At 43.1% G+C, this 18,053-nt stretch overlaps 1 protein-coding gene across 3 annotated transcripts in view; it reads right to left on the bottom strand.

The window, feature by feature from the left end:
- LOC146785834 (transient receptor potential cation channel subfamily V member 6-like) overlaps positions 1-18,053 on the bottom strand; it is a 318,210-nt gene that overhangs the window by 264,501 nt on the left and 35,656 nt on the right. The window contains exon 2 of one of the 3 annotated variants that reach the window (XM_085635167.1): positions 2,041-2,132. The exons of 1 other annotated variant lie outside the window; for it this stretch is intronic. In XM_085635167.1, coding sequence (XP_085491293.1) covers positions 2,041-2,132 — 92 coding nt within the window. The remainder of the gene's footprint in view (positions 1-2,040; positions 2,133-18,053) is intronic. One more of the 3 variants, XM_085635168.1, reaches the window with a different exon arrangement.

Below are 18,053 nucleotides of genomic sequence, written 5' to 3'. Positions count from 1 at the left end.
TTACAACGACAGTGATCGGAAGTGAAACCGGCTGGTCATTCCGGCTTGCTTCCAATGGCTCAAGGAGCCCGTCGGCAAGTCGGAACCACCACTTAATCCTTCAAAGACAGCGTTTCCGCAGTCAGGATTACGATGTTGGTTGCCTACAGGCTTTCAATGTAGGGCTTTGCACGGTGCAGGGATTAACACAAACTCCCATTTCTCTATGGGAGCTTGTGCTGCAGCTGGTTTATGGCCGCAGCAAAGCTCTCACAGAGAAATGAGAGTATGGGACCGCACCAAGTGCGGTCGCATTGTAATAATGGTGTTGGGACTGCCGACCGGAGTTTGGTCGGTCCAGAGACCACACCGGTGTCCGCCCCACATCGTAATGAGGCACTTTATCTCATGGTTGCGCAGCAATTATTTAATTCAACTACTTATGATATAGACTTTCTTTTCTCTGTCCTAGCCAGCTCATTCTCACTCAGTACCCCCTAAAGAAGTTGTAGGAAATTGGCACTCCCTGAAGGGTCACCCCCAAACATTTTGTCTTCCTCCTCCACTTTTTCTGACCTTGTTTCTATTGGCTTTAGGATTCTGTGCACTTTTCCACTGCTAACCAGTGCTAAAGTGCTTGTGCTCTCTACTTAAAACATGGTAACATAGGCTCATACCCAATTGGCACATTTAATTTACTTATAAGTCCCTAGTAAAGTGCACTACATGTGCCTAGGGCCTGTATATTACATACTACTAGTGGGCCTGTCTCAGGCCTACAATTGCAGAGCCTGTGTGCGCAGTATACACTGCAATGTCGACTTGCCAAAATAAACCTTTGTCAGGCCCGGAGCATACTTTAATCCATCTTCATCAGATCCACGCCGTTACATCAATCATCATCACGTTCCATAACCGCCCCGCACCCGAATGCCCAATCAAGTGTAAACACTTGACGTGATCTCCACGAGCATGAAAGGACAATGCTCGCGGAGATCGCGCCAACATGCATACGAGTATATGCAACACAAACCTTCCATTTTCATGCACATAAATCACCCAGAAGCTAGGCCCTGGACAACCCAGAGGGCAGGGTGCAATGTATCTAAAAGTTAGGACATGTATTTTTGAGTTTTACAGGTTGTGGTAATGAAAAACTCCCAAAATCGTTTTTCATGTCTGGAAGGCCAAATTAAGTTCCTCTGATACATCACAAGTGTGCCTGGGTCTTGAATTCAATGGGTCAAAATATTAGGATCTGGCTCACTAACAAATATTAGAACATTGGAATGTTGGGAGCTCCATTGAAGACAATGGAGTGCTCCCTGCTTCTACGGGGCGGTAAAGGCCTGCAGAGCAACATTCCAATGTTTTACAAAGGCCTCTCGGATCTCGAGGGGATTTAAATCTCCTTGAGCTTCGAGAAGCCTTTGTTTTTATTTGTTAGAACATTCACCCCTCTAGTTAAAGTCCCTTGCCATCGGCTCAGGCCTTTAACCCGGGAGCGGGCCTTTAATAGCTGGTATAGCCTGCTACGGTGGGCTATAAGGCTATATTAAGGTCTGGCTCAGTAACAAGGAGCAATGTATCTCTTCAGCAGTAACTCAAGTACGCTCTTGCAAAAAAGGATGTGCCCCTGCAATGAGGATTTTATTGTTGGATGAGCTGGCAGTGCCTGGACCTTTAGACCGCTGAGAGTTTTCTCAGTGTTTTCTTGGTTTCCCCAGGTGCCAGTTCTTCCTTATTGATGACACGTAATTAGTAAAGTACACTCATTGCTGCTCTGCTGGCTTAGACTGTGGTCCTCAGTGGCTCACAACTCATAAAGAGCTGACCTTGTTGAACCAGTGGGGTACCCTAGAGCTAGACATTACCCTTGGTTCATGTATGTTTCCTCAATATTATCCATCTAGCATTGTCTGCTAAATTAATAATGAATAATTTTTTAATTTAAGGGAATAATTGTTGAAGCTATCTCTGATTTTTGTGCTGATTTACCAATATGTAAAACGTGTATTAAGCAAACAATCTGTAGAATAAAAATTTCTATATTATGCTTACCTATTATAGATGGATCAACATCTTCTCCAATTAATTTCTTCAAAAGATTAACATCATTTTCTTTTGCTGCCTTAAATAATAGACTTCCTGCTCTAGTAAAAACAGAAATTGAATTATTGCCAATAGACATGTGAAGGAACATTGCACCAAAAAACCCATCAAGGATGACTTACAATGTACCTCTTCAGATTGTTGTACAAATGAAATAACAATTAGTCTCTCTAGCTCACTCCTGTATTCCAGGGCCCCGATTAACAAATATTTAGCACTAAGTAGCAGTCACTCACTCTTCTAGTACTCATGGGATATGTATGCATTTCAGGAGTAAGCCAGTTAGTACCTAGTTGTACATCTGAGTAAGTCAGGAGTACTATCAATCAATCCATCAGGGGTTTATATAGCACGCTACTCACCTGTGAGGGTGCAACTGGTATCTCGTAGCCCCTAGGACTGGCCGGAGGAACACCCCGCAACGCAAACATTTGGGACTTAGACCAGTTTATACTGTAGCCCGAATGGGACCCAAAAATATGAAAAATGTGCAGCACTTGTCGTATCAACCGCACTGGGGATGCAAAATATAGCAGAATATCATCGGCGTATAAAGAAATGCGGTCCTCATGATCCGCAGTCCACTTCAGCCCCCGGATCTCCGGATCCCCCCTGACCCAAACAGCCAATGGCTCCAAAGCCAGAGCGAAGAGCAGGGGAGACAAGGGGCACCCCTGTCTCGTGCCTCAGTGCAGTGTGAACGTGGCCGACCTATGGTTGTTCACCGTGACATGCGCGGTAGGTTGCGTGTATAATAGTCTGATCCATTGTACCAATTTGGGACCGAACCCCATGCGCACCAACACTGCGAACAGATATTCCCATTCGATAGTGTCAAACGCCATGCTGGCGTCCAAAAATAGGAGGATTGCGTCTTCTTCGATAGTAGTAATCCTACCAAGGACCCCATTCACCCTCCGTAAATTGCGGGCCGTATTTCTGCCCGGCATGAAGCCGGACTGGTCAGGGTGAATTAAGTCAGGAACATACGGCAGAAGTCGATTAGCCAGGAGTTTAGCCAAGATTTTAGCCTTGACTGTGAGCAGGGAAATAGGGCGATAGGATTTACAGTCATCTACCGGTTTGTTAGGTTTGTGGATGACCACGATGGCGGCGTTATGAATATCAGCCGGAAGAATTCCCGACTCGAAACACTCCTTATAGATGTGGGGCCAATAGTGCAGACATGGGCTTAATAAGCTCAATGGGGAGCCCATTTGGACCCATTGCCTTGCCAGAAAGGACTCCCTGAATAGCCTTTTGGATCTGTCTCAGTGAAATCCACCTCAAGCGCTTCCCTGTCCTGCGGGGAGATGCTCGTAATTCCCATGGTGGCCAGTAGGTCATTAGACAATGGTGCTTGAGAAGTCGGCGACACGGCGTAGACCTCTTTAAAGTAAGACGCGAAAGTATCAGCAATGAGTTGGGGATCTGTGAGACGCGTACCGTCCGGGGATACTATTACGCAGACCCACCGAGAGGCCTGCTCCTTACGCTCCAGCCATGCCAGGAGTTTGCCCGTTCGCTCCCCAAGTTCATACACCCTATGTCGTGAGGAAAGCGCGCGCATTGTGGCCTCTTCCAAAAGCAACTGCTTATAGTCCTGCCTCTTGACTTTGAGGCTATGCTGCACCTCATGGTCAGCGCCGACCGCGGCAGACGCCTCGAGTGTTAACAGTTTAGCCTCCATCTCACCCACTCTTTTAGACCTCTCAGTCCTGTACCCAACCACCAAGGAGAGGGCCCTACCTTTTATTACGGCTCCAAACGCTCCCCATAAAGTCAATGCCGAGTCAACCGTTCCAACATTGTCCACAAAATAGTTTTCCGCGTCCTTCCGTAATGCGTCCTTAATGTGGGGGACCCTCAACGCCCATGGCTGCACGGTGAGGGTACCCGGGCTTCTGACCTGACGCAGTGTGAAAGATGTCAGGACAGGAGAATGGTCCGAGATCCCACGAGCAAGGCAGGAGGCTCCCACAAAGGAGTGAATGTCTTGGGCATGTGTAAATAAGTGATCAATATGAGATTGGCTACCATGTACCCCTTACTGAAATGTGAAGTGCGTGTGTAGAGGGTTGTGCCATCGCCAAATGTCCACCACCCCCAGAGCATTAGTGAATTCAAGTAGTTGTGAGCCCCGCGGGGGATCCTCTCAAGCTGGCAGTCGGTCACGAGACCCATCCATGGCCAAATTGAACTCCCCACCAATCACCAACGTCCTCATGGGCAATTCCAAAAGCAAGGTACCCACTGCTCGTAGCGTCATTCTCTGCAACCCCGGGGGGGGCAAAACGGAAACAATATTGACAACCCTCCCCTCCCATGTACCAGTGACTGCCGCATATCTGCCCTGTGCGTCCGTCCAGGAGTCGTGAACAATGTATGGACAGTTCCTACGGAGAATAATTCCCACTCCCCTGGAGCCCGAGGTAAAGCCGGAGTGGACCAACAGCCGATACCCTTTTCCTGTTTAAGGCTCCACATGTGTTGGCAATGAGATGCGTCTCCTGCAGCATTACTACATCAAGCCCCTGCCGTTGGATATACTGCAGTACGATACCCAGTTTAATTTTATCCCCAAGACCATTGATATTCCAAGTTGCCATTTTAAGCATACCGGCATTAGCCATTATATGGGTCGAGGGAGGATCAGGCGCAGCAGGATGCGGCTATAGTTGTGGGGTGTCCCCTAGGCACTCCTCCCCCGCCCTCCCAAGACCCTTGTCCCAGGACCAGAAACTACAGATATGAAGTTTGTGAGCGCTAAGCGTCTTGGGACCGCTTCGAATGTGTGAGCGACGAACATAATCATGCACCGACCTAGAACAGATTAAAACAAAAAATCCTAACAATGCCAAACACCCAAACCCCTCCCGACCCACCTCCCCAACTCCCACTCCCCTCCCTGCCTCCCTGCATAATGGACCTAAAACCGCCCACCACCCCCAACTTGCAGAGTGCCTGTCGCCCACCCCAAACATTTCAAGGTACGTGATACAACCCCATTCCCTAGAGCTTCGAGAAAGAAAACAGTGCCCGCCCGACCCATCAGCCCTCAAATAGTAAGGTATGTCGAGATCACAGAGCCGACTGTCACAGTCTGCCAACAGGCCAATAGTTCTGCTGCAATAATCTGTTCCACCCATGAAGCCACCCCCCCTCCACATCAAACCCACAACACAGCTGAATTACCCCACTTAGGAAAAAAGAAAAATAAAGAACTCCTCAAGTACAGTCTTGGTGTCTGAATAAAGGGTGAGAGGGAACCTCAGTCTCTCTAGATATATAGTATACTTGCAGTTCCGAGTCCATCACCCCTCCGGGGCACCGGTCGTCGAGTCGTCCTGTGTCAGCGTCCCCTGCCTGCGGCCGCGTCCTTCAGGTCCTCCAGTGTCCCCCTTGGGCCTGCGGGGTCCCCTGCCAACAGTTCTCCAGCCATCAAGCCAGTCCCATGCCTCCTCAGGACGGGTGAAGAACCAAAGTTTCCCTTCCGATTCAATGCGAAGCTTGGCAGGAAACACCATGGCGTATTTGATTTCTTGCTCCCTTAAGGCGCGTTTCACCTCCAGGAAACTGCGCCGCAGCTTCTGGACCCGCACGGTGAAGTCGGGAAAAAAGGTGACCTTGCTATTATCAATGACCACTGGAGGGGCCGCCCTCGCTGTTTGTAAGATTACATCGCGATCGCGGTAGTTGAACACCCTTGCCAGAATTGGCCGGGGTGGGGCCCCAGGCCGAGGTCGTCCCCCCGTGACACGGGTGCGTTCAATGGAGAAACATTTTGAGAGGCCCCTTGGCTGAAGCTGCTTGAGAATCAAGTCTTCCACATAGAGGTCAGCCCCTGCCCCTCTGCCCATTCCGGCACGCTTAAAATGCGAACATTTTGCGTCTCGTCCGACCTTCATAGTCATCGAGTTGCAGCGTTAGTGCTGTTTGGAGCTCAGACACTTGGCGCCTGAGAAGCTCCGAATCAGCTTTACGTTCTTTTGTGGTCACCACAACGGTCCCTACTCGCTCTGACATTTTGTGCATGTCCGCCCGTATCAGGGACACCTCTGTCGCCACAGAGGCTATGCTGGCTTCAAGGGAGGTATGCACAGTGGTGATTGCTGAGAGGATGTCCTGCAATGTGGGCTCCGGTCGACCTCCTGGGGCTTTGGGATTAGACTGTTCCCCCTCCTGACTCCCCTGCCATGCAAATTTATCGAGCTTGGCCTGAACCGCGTTGCGACCACTGCTGCCCGTCACCATCTCGGTGGTCGTGAGTCACCGTCCGTAGCGTGCGAGGAAGAAAGAGCGAAGGGAGCCCCGCGGGCTACCCGCCGCTGCCTGCCGCAGGCACCAACCTGCACCGGCCTGTCGGTTTATGCCCGCCCGGCGCTCCCCCCAGCCACGACTTGCCCAAGGACGCAGCAGGAGTCAACGACGGGCAGAGTGAGTGAATGAATGAAGCCCCGCTGACAATCGTACAAATTAAAGGGAGACCAAACCTGCACCCTGAGAGCCTGGAGCAGGATCCGGAGGCATTATCGGGTGCAGACCACCACTTCCCCGTCTCCGGGCGCTGTGATGCTGCTATGAGGATAAGGGCCCAGCAGCAGGGATGGGTACGGCCATCCCCCCCCAAAGGGCACCACTCGTCGAGAGACGTGCACGCATCCTATCACGGGTGCCAAGAAGACTGATGTGTGGCAGGAATTGATTGAGGCACCTCCGGGCACCAGGTATAGGGGCAGCCCCAGCGGCTGGCGAGAAGGGACAAGGGGATCCAGCGCCGGCAGCACCCATGGCCCAGTCACCACGCCGCGACCCCGGCATCAATGTAAATCCACTATCGGGCCAGGGCTGGATGTCCCCCGGGCCCCTGATGAGATCTCGCCCTCAGTGACACCCGCGCTTGTGTCACAGGACTCCGGGCCGCCCGGGACGGCCCACATGGAACTCACCACTCACAGGAGATCGTGGCGCGAAGTTCATGCATCCCCGGCCTCTGTCCGCACAAGCGGCAGCAAATTCAAGGCCCCCCACACCTGGCAGACAAAGCGTTTACTTTTGGCGTCCGCCGACGAGGCCCTCACCCCACGCTGCGACCTCAGCGTCGATTCCCGCGCACGACCGATGAGGGGCCGGGTGCACGCCGATTCGCCGGCGTCCCCACCTGCACTCGAGGTCCGCCGCGCCTCTCTGATGCCTCCGAGGAGCAGAGAACGGACCCGGTCCCCAGCCAAGTGGTCGCTTTTCACAGGTCAGCAGAGTGGCGATGTCAGCCGGGGCAAGCAGCGATATTCCGGATATTACGGGAATGCCGCACTGGAGCTCAGCTACAGTGTGGCCATTTCCCTTGGCAGTTGGCCTATACTTAATTTTTAATCATTATTAAATATTTAAATGAGAATTATTTATGTAAATAGTCTAGTTCATAATTTTGTTAAAGTTTGAAATGTAGGTTCTCTGTTTTGTAGTGGTATAGGGTAGGAAGTTAATAAATTATGAATAATTATATTTAATTATGTATAATTATTTGATTGATTAATAAATATGTAAATTGTATAATATATATATTTTTTAGGGGTGTTTTGTGTTTTTTGTATGGGTAAAGGAGGTGTAGGAAACTATAATAAATAATAAATATTGTTAATTTTTAATTGTTTAAATGATGTTAATTATGTAATTATGTAATTAAAATATTGTTTAGATTATATGTGTGAGTTGTATTTGTAGGGGTTAAGGGTGGAAAGTTAATTAAATATATTAATTTATCCTTAGTTGATTAGTAATATTAATTGTATAATTGATTATTAATGATGTAAATTTGTTAATAAATGTTTTTTTAAATTGATATATTAGTTGTGGGTTGTTTGTTTTGCATGGATATAGGGCCCGAATCTAATCTTGCTAGGAAAGCCCTCCATACAACTCGGATCTGGAGGGCTTTCCGAGTGAGACGTGCTTCGGGAGTCCGAACGAGCGAGTACGATGCTGCTGCATGCTTACGGACTCGGTTTGCTCGGACTCCTATTGAACTCTATGAGAGCCTGTGTACAGACGCGTACACAGGCTCCCATTGCAGAAAAGGGGTGGGTGGGGAAAAGCGTACACCCTGTGTTGGGCACCTCATGGTGCCCACCACACTGGGCATGCCTGGATCGGAGGGACCCATGGGCACACCCATGCCAGATTAGGAGAGCCCCTGGTAAAGGGGGCCTGCTACGGCCCCCTGAAATACGCTTCAGAGAGCTGTTTCGTCTCGCTGAGACCAAGGCGAAGCGGCTGTCTGAATCGTGCATTGTACTCGCTCGGTTGGAATACGGCTCCATAGGGCGGCACGATTCGGGTACGCACAAGTAATTTGGACAGGTTCGGGTCTCGGAAACGATTCGGTCGGCGCGTACGAGATCTTTGCATCGTACTTGCTTGTTCGGACCTTTGTACGTTTCGGTGGTAAACAAGGGCTATGAATCGGATCCAGAAAAGCCAAATTCGATTCGACATCAGAATTGGGCCCAAAGGGTGAAAAGGTATAAATTGTAATTGTTGTATTAGTGGTTAATTAGTATTAATAGTTTAATAGATATTTCATTATGTAAAATGTGTAAATATTATACATTTAAATATAAATTTTAGATGTGTGGTGCGTAGCTTGTAGAGGTATGGGGTTGAAAGGTATGTAAGTTATAACAAAATTAAAAAGGGTAAAACATTTTTTTAAATTGTAATTTATTATTGTACGTGTTAATTGTGTTATGCTTTTAAATTTGTAAATAATATTGTATTTATTTGTCGTTATTATTTTGACAATAGATTTTGGTATTTTGATAAAAATAACATTTGTATTAATTTATAATATGTATTAAACATTGTAATAAATAAGTAATTTGTTAATTAAAAAACATAGATTTATTATACTTAAAAGGGTCTTTTTTTGTTATTCACTATAGTTTTGAAATTATTTATTTTACTTGAAGTGAACTAGTCTGTTTCTAATGTCGTATAGAGTGCAGTGGCAGTAGTGAATTTTACCCCTCCGCAACACAATACTTTCTTTACTGTTGCAATAACTGGATTGGGAATAGTGAATTTTACCCCTCTGTAATCCAACACTTTCCCTACTGTTACATTGACTGGAGTGAGAATAGAAAATGATACCCCTGCACAATACAACACTTTCTCTACTGTTGCACTAAGTTGAGTGGGAAAAGTTAATTTTCCCCTTTCGCAATCCAACATTTTCCCTACTGTTGTACTGACTGGAGCAGCAATAGTAAATTTTACCCCTCCACAATCCAACACCTTCCCTACTAATGCACTGACTGGAGTGGGAATAGTAAAATGTACCCCTCCAAAATCCAATACTTTCCCTACTGTTGTACTGACTAGAGTGGGAACAGTAAATGTTACCACTCCACAATCCAACACTTTCCCTACTGTTGTACTGACTGGAGTGGGAATAGTAAATACTAACCCTCCGCAATCCAACACTTTCTCTACTGTTGCACTCATTGGAGTGGGAATAGTAAATTGTACCCCTCCGCAATCCAACACTTTCCATACTGTAGTACTGAGTGAAGTGGGAATAGTACATTTTACCCCTCCAACATCCAACACTTTCCCTACTGTTGCTTTGACTGTAGTGGGATGTGTAAATTTTACACCTTCTGAGTTCAACACTTTGTTTACTATTTATACGTTGTAGTGGGAATAGTATATGTATTAATTAAAAAATGTTGTAGTTAACTTTATATTGTTTAAATTTATAATAATATGTTTTTGGTTATTTAAAATTATAATATTCATAATTATGAATGTATTTTTTTAATATTTGTATTTATTTTTAGTAAATTCTACATTTTGATTTTGTTTGAGTTTTTATTTGTAATTAAAATGGTTTGTTTTTTAAATATTGTATATTAATGGATATATGTATGTATATTTATTTTTTATATTATTACATTTGTAAAACTGTTACAAAATAATATAAATTAGAAATATTAATTTACTAATATTTTGAAATTAGATATATGTAAATAAAAAGATGTATATTAATAGATATGTTTGTTTTAATTTCTTAAAATAATTGCTATATTTTTCAAAAGAATGATTACATATCTTTCATTTTGATTATATTAGTATTAAGATTTAAATTAATTAGTGTTTATTATAAAAATGTGTATATATATATTTTAATATCAATATGTTAGACAAATATATTAGTGAAATTTTTTTTGTTGATATTTTTGTTATTTTAATTATAAGTATAGGGAGTCTATATTTTTAAAATAGATATTTTTGAAACGTATTTTTGTAAGTAGATATTTTGTACTGCTATTTTGTCAGCGAACCTCTTACAGGATACTAAAACCTCCATTTTGTAATTATCAACTTTGCTACTAATCATATATTTCACCACTATGGTGCATGCCACAAAGTGCATGGATTTACAGGGGCGCCAACCGTAGGCCATGGAAGCAAGGGGGCCTTGCTAGGGCACCTAAAGTTGCTTTCCGACAGCTCTACCATGTCAGAAAGGCTGGCACGGAAAGGCTGTGGGAAACCGACATCGTAATACCAACGACGGAAATGCCGTCCCTAGGGGATTACGGTGCGGTCCCGACTGGCCGGTAAACTCAGAGAGCCATTCGGAACCATGTCGGAATGACCAGCCGGTTCACGCTGCAACCACTGATGGGACAACAAACCGACCGTGTTGGTCGGAAAGCCTCCGAACGTGGTCGGAATGCTTCCGACTAGCGGTGGGAGGCTTTTTGACCGACATCATAATTGGCCCCTAAATCTCTCACATTCATGCCTCATTCGTGCAATTGGGCAAAAATACAGTTCCACAAAGAACAAAAAAAAAAATGCTTTAAGCACGCTCTCTATAACAAAAAATATAAAAATGTGAATTATTAAAAACAAGGAAGAAATAATGAGACACAATAATCTGTCATTTTCCTCATATCTACCTGGAAATACTTCTGGAAGAAACTACGGACTGGTCATTAGAAACTGGCTCCAGTCTTGTGGATATACAAAAAGAAAAAATGGAAGCCTCGTGACAACAAACATTTTAATGATCTGGTCGAGTCTCATTTCACATGGCTTCTCAAAACATATATATTTCATGAGCCTAACACCCTGTACTAACTACTTATGAGCAATTTAGATAATCATATAAAAGCCAATAAAACTGTAGCTTTCACAATGAAAGAACAGTAAAGGTTGAAATGGAAATCCAATTATCTTCTGAAATAAATACCCTTATATGAAAACAGTTTCATCTTTTCTCTCACCCGCATGAAAACAATAAGGTTACTTAGAAAAAGTAAAGAAATTGATTGTCATACAGGAGAAGACAGCAGGATCCAAACTGGTATTTCTTTCATTAAGGCGCTCTTGATAAAAAGCCAAGGTCCTTCTGGAGCACAGTTGCTCTCAGTTTCGGTTTTAAAAACAAACCTGCTGCAAATGTGCTACCTGTCAATATTTGGGTTGATTATATTGCTTTATAAGATCAATGAGGATGCATGCATGTTTGAGCTTATTCTCCATTCAATCGATCATATTTCTCAACCAAGCTGTGATCAGATTACTGGCTATATATGAAGAGCCAGAGCTTCAGCTGTGATGGGGTCACACGTAATTCTGACTTCTGCACTGAAAGGGAATCTAGAAATGTGAGCTGGGACCGGTAATTAATTATTGTTTTGCTATTGGCTCCATCCTGAAATATTGGAAAGGGAGCAATATAATTCCACGCTGCATAAAGGAATGGGAAAAAAGTGTGGGTTATTATAATTAAATTGCCTTATTAGATGCTGTAGGTAAGATCTTTCCTAGGAGTGTTCTGGAGCATTTGGAGTCTTGGGTCCAATGAAGGTGATATTATTTTTCTGGAACAATTTGGCTTAGTCATGGACAATATTCCAGACTATTTTAGACAACTATGGGCCTAATTACGATGTCGGTTGGTAAACCTCCGACCGCTCAGCGAAGGCTTACCGACCAACATGGTAGGTTTACATTCCGACTACCGAATTAAAGTGTCGGAGGTTGGAGTGTAAACTGGCGGGGAAACTGACTGGGTTCCGAAGGGCTCAAGGAGCCCGTCGGCCAGTCGGAAGCTGCTCATTATCCCTTAAGGACGGCGTTTCCGCCGTTGGGATTATGATGTTGTTTTCCCACAGCTTTCCCATGTCAGAAAGCAACTTTGGGGACCTTAGCAGGGTCCCCTCTCCCCGGGCCCTATGGGTGAGGATGTGGGGCTTATGGTGACCCCCTCATGGGCCACCCACACGGTGCAGTGATGTGCAAAAACTTCAATTTTACAATGGGATCTTGTGCTGCGGTCAGTTTCGGACTGCTGCACAAGGTCCGATTGTAAAATGGAAGTTTGCAACAGCACCATGTGGGGTCGCATCCTAATTTGGTATGTGGAACCGCCGACCCATGGTAATTTATTATTGTACGTGTTAATTGTGTTATGCTTTTAAATTTGTAAATAATATTGTATTTATTGGTCATTATTATTTTGACAATAGATTTTGGTATTTTGATAAAAATAACATTTGTATTAATTTATAATATGTATTAAACATTGTAATAAATAAGTAATTTGTTAATTAAAAAACATAGATTTATTATACTTAAAAGGGTCTTTTTTTGTTATTCACTATAGTTTTGAAATTATTTATTTTACTTGAAGTGAACTAGTCTGTTTCTAATGTCGCATAGAGTGCAGTGGCAGTAGTGAATTTTACCCCTCCGCAACACAATACTTTCTTTACTGTTGCAATAACTGGATTGGGAATAGTGAATTTTACCCCTCTGTAATCCAACACTTTCCCTACTGTTACATTGACTGGAGTGAGAATAGAAAATGATACCCCTGCACAATACAACACTTTCTCTACTGTTGCACTAAGTTGAGTGGGAAAAGTTAATTTTCCCCTTTCGCAATCCAACATTTTCCCTACTGTTGTACTGACTGGAGCAGCAATAGTAAATTTTACCCCTCCACAATCCAACACCTTCCCTACTAATGCACTGACTGGAGTGGGAATAGTAAAATGTACCCCTCCAAAATCCAATACTTTCCCTACTGTTGTACTGACTAGAGTGGGAACAGTAAATGTTACCACTCCACAATCCAACACTTTCCCTACTGTTGTACTGACTGGAGTGGGAATAGTAAATACTAACCCTCCGCAATCCAACACTTTCTCTACTGTTGCACTCATTGGAGTCGGAATAGTAAATTGTACCCCTCCGCAATCCAACACTTTCCATACTGTAGTACTGAGTGAAGTGGGAATAGTACATTTTACCCCTCCAACATCCAACACTTTCCCTACTGTTGCATTGACTGTAGTGGGATGTGTAAATTTTACACCTTCTGAGATCAACACTTTGTTTACTATTTATACGTTGTAGTGGGAATAGTATATGTATTAATTAAAAAATGTTGTAGTTAACTTTATATTGTTTAAATTTATAATAATATGTTTTTGGTTATTTAAAATTATAATATTCATAATTATGAATGTATTTTTTTAATATTTGTATTTATTTTTAGTAAATTCTACATTTTGATTTTGTTTGAGTTTTTATTTGTAATTAAAATGGTTTGTTTTTTAAATATTGTATATTAATGGATATATGTATGTATATTTATTTTTTATATTATTACATTTGTAAAACTGTTACAAAATAATATAAATTAGAAATATTAATTTACTAGTATTTTGAAATTAGATATATGTAAATAAAAAGATGTATATTAATAGATATGTTTGTTTTAATTTCTTAAAATAATTGCTATATTTTTCAAAAGAATGATTACATATCTTTCATTTTGATTATATTAGTATTAAGATTTAAATTAATTAGTGTTTATTATAAAAATGTGTATATATATATTTTAATATCAATATGTTAGACAAATATATTAGTGAATTTTTTTTGTTGATATTTTTGTTATTTTAATTATAAGTATAGGGAGTCTATATTTTTAAAATAGATATTTTTGAAACGTATTTTTGTAAGTAGATATTTTGTACTGCTATTTTGTCAGCGAACCACTTACAGGATACTAAAACCTCCATTTTGTAATTATCAACTTTGCTACTAATCATATATTTCACCACTATGGTGCATGCCACAAAGTGCATGGATTTACAGGGGCGCCAACCGTAGGCCATGGAAGCAAGGGGGCCTTGCTAGGGCACCCAAAGTTGCTTTCCGACAGCTCTACCATGTCAGAAAGGCCGGCACGGAAAGGCTGTGGGAAACCGACATCGTAATACCAACGACGGAAATGCCGTCCCTAGGGGATTACGGTGCGGTCCCGACTGGCCGGTAAACTCAGAGAGCCATTCGGAACCATGTCGGAATGACCAGCCGGTTCACGCTGCAACCACTGATGGGACAACAAACCGACCGTGTTGGTCGGAAAGCCTCCGAACGTGGTCGGAATGCTTCCGACTAGCGGTGGGAGGCTTTTTGACCGACATCATAATTGGCCCCTAAATCTCTCACATTCATGCCTCATTCGTGCAATTGGGCAAAAATACAGTTCCACAAAGAACAAAAAAAAAATGCTTTAAGCACGCTCTCTATAACAAAAAATATAAAAATGTGAATTATTAAAAACAAGGAAGAAATAATGAGACACAATAATCTGTCATTTTCCTCATATCTACCTGGAAATACTTCTGGAAGAAACTACGGACTGGTCATTAGAAACTGGCTCCAGTCTTGTGGATATACAAAAAGAAAAAATGGAAGCCTCGTGACAACAAACATTTTATTGATCTGGTCGAGTCTCATTTCACATGGCTTCTCAAAACATATATATTTCATGAGCCTAACACCCTGTACTATCTACTTATGAGCAATTTAGATAATCATATAAAAGCCATTAAAACTGTAGCTTTCACAATGAAAGAACAGTAAAGGTTGAAATGGAAATCCAATTATCTTCTGAAATAAATACCCTTATATGAAAACAGTTTCATCTTTTCTCTCACCCGCATGAAAACAATAAGGTTACTTAGAAAAAGTAAAGAAATTGATTGTCATACAGGAGAAGACAGCAGGATCCAAACTGGTATTTCTTTCATTAAGGCGCTCTTGATAAAAAGCCAAGGTCCTTCTGGAGCACAGTTGCTCTCAGTTTCGGTTTTAAAAACAAACCTGCTGCAAATGTGCTACCTGTCAATATTTGGGTTGATTATATTGCTTTATAAGATCAATGAGGATGCATGCATGTTTGAGCTTATTCTCCATTCAATCGATCATATTTCTCAACCAAGCTGTGATCAGATTACTGGCTATATATGAAGAGCCAGAGCTTCAGCTGTGATGGGGTCACACGTAATTCTGACTTCTGCACTGAAAGGGAATCTAGAAATGTGAGCTGGGACCGGTAATTAATTATTCTTTTGCTATTGGCTCCATCCTGAAATATTGGAAAGGGAGCAATATAATTCCACGCTGCATAAAGGAATGGGAAAAAATTGTGGGTTATTATAATCAAATTGCCTTATTAGATGCTGTAGGTAAGATCTTTCCTAGGAGTGTTCTGGAGCATTTGGAGTCTTGGGTCCAATGAAGGTGATATTATTTTTCTGGAACAATTTGGCTTAGTCATGGACAATATTCCAGACTATTTTAGACAACTATGGGCCTAATTACGATGTCGGTTGGTAAACCTCCGACCGCTCAGCGAAGGCTTACCGACCAACATGGTAGGTTTACATTCCGACTACCGAATTAAAGTGTCGGAGGTTGGAGTGTAAACTGGCGGGGAAACTGACTGGGTTCCGAAGGGCTCAAGGAGCCCGTCGGCCAGTCGGAAGCTGCTCATTATCCCTTAAGGACGGCGTTTCCGCCGTTGGGATTATGATGTTGTTTTCCCACAGCTTTCCCATGTCAGAAAGCAACTTTGGGGACCTTAGCAGGGTCCCCTCTCCCCGGGCCCTATGGGTGAGGATGTGGGGCTTATGGTGACCTCCTCATGGGCCACCCACACGGTGCAGTGATGTGCAAAAACTTCAATTTTACAATGGGATCTTGTGCTGCGGGCAGTTTCGGACTGCTGCACAAGGTCCGATTGTAAAATGGAAGTTTGCAACAGCACCATGTGGGGTCGCATCCTAATTTGGTATGTGGAACCGCCGACCCATGGTCAGGCGGTTCCCTCACCGAAACGGTGTCAGGCGGATGCAATCTGCCTGACATTGTAATGAGGGCCAATGTTGTAAAATCCAGACAAATGGTAATTGTAGCTTTTATTGACTTTTCCACAGCATTTTACTGGGTGAATATACCCATTTTATGGCAGAAATTGTTGTCATTGGGCATTCCGTACAATTTACTGCTGTTAATTTTCTCCTCGTAACTTAGTATAAAGTCTTGTTGGGTGTAGTATAGGTATTTCTTTTCTTATTGCTACAAATACAGGATTAAAACAGGATGGTGTTCCGTCAACATTGTTATTTCCACTGTATTTGTTTGTTTTTCCTTATCAATTTTGTCTCTAAATAATTTCTTCCAAAGGTAGGTGCTAAGCATGGGCATTTTCTTATGAATGCAGCTAATGCAATTTTATTTGACCTGACACCATTAGGTCTACAAAGAAACACAACAACGGTATACAATTATGCAGAAAAGCATTTTTAAAGATAAATATGTCAAAAGCACAAATCCTAGCTATTGGAGGTAAAAAAAAGGGGGCAGGTATTTAATTATTATCTGGGATAAAAAAACTGTAATTGGTGTGAAATTTTATGTAACTAGATTCAAACTTCACCAGTAATTAAAGTGCTAAGATGCATTTTCAAACATAGGGCTGAAAGCCCCTGAGCACGCCGACTCTCTGCAGTCCTTTTATAATTCAATGAGGAAAATATATTTTTACAAATCTATAGGATTGAAATCCACACACGTTAAGTTATACCCTTGAGTCAATTTTGAATTGGTCATTTTTTTATGCATATGAAAGGATCCTAAGGACATTTTGTAGACTTAGTTCTTCTATCCTAGTATAAATGCCTAGACTGGAGCTTGGATGGGCTAGCACGTATGCTCAAGCTCTGGCTGATATAATTATCTGGGGATATTAACTTCAACACATGCCAGTTTCAGCTTTAAGGGGACACCCCAGGGAAGATGTAGTCACGGCATTGGCTGACTATATGACCTTTAACACAAATGTAAAAGATGCATTAGAGTCTTTTAACTGTAACATGGATCTCCATAGGACAAGCTTATAAGGGCCTTTCTGATTATTTCTTAAAACTTAGACTCTTCAGCTTGGTTTTTCTCAGGGCGGTGAACACTGTACTAAGTTGAAAATGTATAAAAGCATATGCTCCAATATTTCTTTTGGCCAGGTGCAGCCTTACGTTTCCTTTTGGATCTCATAAAATGTCAGACATTTAGGGGCTCATTACGATTTCAGGCGGAAAGCCTCTGCCCAACACCGACTCGGGTTTGGGACCGACCGACCTGCGGTCGGCGGTTCCGACCACTGGATTACGAGTGCGACCGAACACTGTTCGGTCGGAGTCCCATTGTTCCCAAAGAGAGCTCGTGTAACACTCGACAACCGGCTGTAACATAGGCTCCTATGCGGGTAATGGGGCTGTACGGAAAACCCTACACCCTGTCCAAGGCACCCCACGGTGCATAAATGTGCCTAATTTTCCTTGACCATGTCCGTATGGCAACCACATCATTCTTTGACTTTGTCTATATGTCATATTTGTTTACACATTACACTTGATGACACACTCTGACGTGGCGAGTCTGTCAGTCCTTTCCTGGTACACGTGCCGCCGGCATGACTCTCACGCCAGCGCGACTCCCCTTAAAAACGTCCTTGCGGCAGCCGCTTTCAGCATCCAGCCGAACGGGGCGGAATACAGACGCCAGTTTGGCTGACTTGAAGGTAACTTTCC

This window comes from Triturus cristatus, chromosome 11, assembly GCF_964204655.1.
Source record: "Triturus cristatus chromosome 11, aTriCri1.1, whole genome shotgun sequence".
In the NCBI taxonomy this organism is placed as follows: Eukaryota; Metazoa; Chordata; class Amphibia; order Caudata; family Salamandridae; genus Triturus; species Triturus cristatus.
This window is presented reverse-complemented; position numbering and strand designations above follow the sequence as displayed.